The following is a 3532-nucleotide window of genomic DNA, read 5'->3' on the forward strand; positions in this document are numbered from 1 at the left end:
CCAGAGCACCACCAGTGCTCGTAAAGCCGTGCCAGGGGTCCTGCAATGACCTCGGCCAATTCCTTTAGAACTCTAGGGTGGAGATCATCTGGACCAGCTGACTTGAATACATCCAGTCCCTCCAGAAGCTCCCTAACTAGTTCCTTACTAACCCTTGGCCCAGGCGTGCCTCCCCTAGTAACTGCAGTATAGTTGTCTCTGGTGATGTCCCCTTCTTTCCATTGGATGTACGCCACCCTTTTAGCAAGGAGACATTCCCGGGTGCTTTTGGTGAGCCATGGAGGCTTGTGTGCCCTCCTGCTCCCTTTGTTCCTTGTTGGGATTACCTTCCTTTGGGCTTGGAGGATCGCCTCCTTAAGGAGCGACCACTCTCCGTAGACACCTGGCTCCCTTCCCCTCTGGGACCTCAGCGCTTCCCCAACTATCCTCCTTAGCTCGTTGAAATTTGCCCTCCTGAAATCTAGGGCCGCTGCCTTACTGCAGGCCTTTGCCACCTTGCGCTGGATGGTGAATTCCAGCAGGCGATGATCACTGTTGCCCAGGTGGTCAAGCACCCGCAGCCCCCTCACCAGGTCATCACCCGTGGCCAGCACTAGGTCCAACAGGGCATCCCCCTTGGTGGGGCTGTGCAGCTCCTGGGTTAGATGGAAGTCCTGCACTCTGTCTAAGAACCTACGTGAGCGGTTAGACCTGGCTGACTGCTCTTCCCAACAGATGTCCAGGAAGTTCAGGTCCTCCATGACTACCACATCCTTAGACTTCACTACCTCAGTGAGCTGACCTAAGAATTCCTGGTCAAGCTCTTCCCCCTGGTCGGGAGGTCTGTAGTAGACCCCCACCGTTAAGTCTCTTTCCCCTTAAGTCTCTTTCCCCTCGACTGCCTTGTACTTTAACCCAAAGCACTTCAGAGTACCCTTCCTCTGACTCCTTGCTAATTGACGAGGATGTGTGCTCCTCCTTGATATGGAGTGCCATGCCCCCACCTCTTCTTCCTGTCCTGTCCCTCCTGTACACCCTATAGCCCTTGACATTCACCGGCCAGTCATGCATTGGGTCCCACCAGTACTCAAATGTATTGGCTATATACTGCTTCTGTGAAAAATTGATCTGTTGAATAGGCTGTAGGGATGGTAGCCTGTAGTGAATATCAACAACCTTGTTCTGCCTAGCATCTTGAAAGGAATATTGGGTTGTTGGTCATGGTGTTTTACAGGAGGCTGCTGGGTCATGTCTGACTTCCATATTGGTAACTGATCAATAAACACAATTCTTTGTCAGTCAGTATCTGTCCTATTAAGTTCCTGGAAGAGAGCTTACTTACATAGGAAAAGCAAAAAAGAAATACTGACTAGTGAGTATTAAGGGAAGTATGAATAAGAGAGATTTTGCATATAGAAGCACTTCACTTTAGTTCTGTTAGGAGAAGATTTTTTGCATCTCCAGTTTTGTAGCTTGTGCACTAACATTTTAATTACTGTCAGTATTACGTTTCTACTGTTGAATTTTATGATGTTCCCCCACCCTCTTGCGTCTTAGACATACAGCCGTTGTCACCAATCTCGGTTCATGAGCGCTACAGTTCTCCCATAGCTGGAAGTGCTAAGAGAAGGCTTTTTGGAGATGGCAGCCCAAACGAAATGCAGATAGAGAAGATTTTGTGCGAAGGAGCTAAGTTGAAAATTGCCCCGTTTTCAAGCACTGCTGCTGAAATTGTGTCTGTCTCCCCTGGACAGACAGTATTGACTATGTCAACAGCTGCAGTAGCAAGAACAACAGGACAGAAAGTTACAATTCCACTGCACGGTAAGTCTTGCCTTCATGTTAGCTCGGGGCATTTTATAAGGATGCTGAGTGCTTTACTTTTTCTTTCCCTTACGTACTATTAAACACAGTGGATATTTAATTTGGAGAGCTTTCTGTTTTGAAGGCATGACATTTAAAGAGATGAGGATTTCTTTGGGTGATGACTTTTATTGTACCAACTGCATAGCTGGGGTAGTTAGACAACTGTTGCATATATGGAATTGTGTCTGTTGGCTAGAGTTGCAGAAGATGGGTCCCCCTGGGGTGATGTTGTTTCTTGCATAGGTTTAGGAAGATGTTACTGTGTAGACTGGCTTGTTTCTTTAGGTTATGGATTTTCCATTGTAAGCAACAGATTTCAGTATCTCAGATTATTATCGTCCATGTTATGGTAATGTTAGAGTGATGTGGTAGCTGTGATGGTCCAGGAATTATGCAAGAGGCAAGGATTTCTTTGAGTGATATCTTTTAATGGACCAATTGCATAGCTGGGTACAGTTAGGCACCTGACTATTGAAGTCCAACCATCCTGATTATGCAGCATTCTGCACATGTTGCAGGTGGCAATAAAGAGTCATGTGACCCAACAGGACATTGGGCTTGCAGGATATAAGCCCAGAGCCTGAACTGGGGCAACTGGGATGTGAAGAACTACTGAACAACCAGGCTCCTGGCAAACACATAAGCTGGGGTAAGCAGACCAGTGGTCTAGGGGTTGAGACAAGGGGAGGTAAGGTGGTCTCAGCCTGGGAGTGGGGCCAGGGCCCAAAAGATAGGGGCCAAGGCTGAAGAACAGGGCCACAGCGGAAGGGTCATGAGAGCAAAGGGGGGCAGGGACCTGTAGTTTGCAATGGGCAAGAGGCAGAGTCAGTAACTTGTAGCCCAAGAGGGGCAAGCATGGCCAGGAAGCCCAGACGTCTCAGCTGCCATAGGAGCAGGGCCAGAGAAGAGCGTAGTCAAGGCCAGGGGCCCAATGCCTCGCGAGAGGCAGGATCCAGGTCAGGAACCCAAGGCTGCATGCAGGAGTGGGCAAGATGGGCAAAGTGTCTGAGTGTGTGCAGAGAGAGACAGATCGATAGCGAACAGTAGCATCTATGAGGCACAGGTGTAGTGTGTAGCTAATTCTATTCCATCTCAGAGGAAGGGCAACAAGAGGGCACAGCAGCCCCCTGGCTCTCCAGGGATCTAGCAGATCTCCTGAGGCTAAAAAGAAAGGGTTACAAAGGGTGGAGGATAGGATTCACCTCCAAGGAGAATTATTCTGCACTGGTCCAGTCCTGCAGGGAGCAAATCAGGAAAGCCAAGGCTGCAACCGAACTCCACCTAGCTTCCAGCATTTAAGACAATAAGAAGTCCTTTTTCAGATATGTGGGGAGCCAGAGGAAAAGCAAGGGCAACACTGGACCGCTGCTGAACCAGATGGGGCAACTGACACCCAGGGAAAAGCCAACCTATTGAATGGGTACTTTGTGTCGGTCTTTCATCAGTCCCATGGGACGCCCATGCCCACCACAAAACAGGGCGGTTAGGGCAAGGGAGATCCCCTGCCCTCCATTAATGCTGACCTCGTGAAGGTACACCTTGAGAAACTGGATATTTTCAAGTCAGCCGGCCCTGACAGTCTACACCCCAGGGTACTCAAGGAGCTGGCGAGCATCATAGCCCAGCCCCTGGCATGGATCTTTGAAAACTCCTGGTGCTCTGGTGTAGTGCCTGAAGACTGGAAGAA

The 3532-nt window shown here is 49.3% G+C and overlaps 1 protein-coding gene across 5 annotated transcripts in view; it reads left to right on the forward strand.

The window, feature by feature from the left end:
* The window catches only part of RBL1 (RB transcriptional corepressor like 1), a 73166-nt gene that overhangs the window by 49000 nt on the left and 20634 nt on the right, over positions 1-3532 (forward strand). For all 5 annotated transcript variants that reach the window (XM_019550744.1, XM_019550748.1, XM_019550746.1 and 2 more), the window contains one exon: positions 1537-1803. In XM_019550744.1, coding sequence (XP_019406289.1) covers positions 1537-1803 — 267 coding nt within the window. The remainder of the gene's footprint in view (positions 1-1536; positions 1804-3532) is intronic.

The sequence above is a fragment of the Crocodylus porosus genome, unplaced genomic scaffold, assembly GCF_001723895.1.
Source record: "Crocodylus porosus isolate Cpor-Errol unplaced genomic scaffold, CroPor_comp1, whole genome shotgun sequence".
Taxonomy (NCBI): domain Eukaryota; kingdom Metazoa; phylum Chordata; order Crocodylia; family Crocodylidae; genus Crocodylus; species Crocodylus porosus.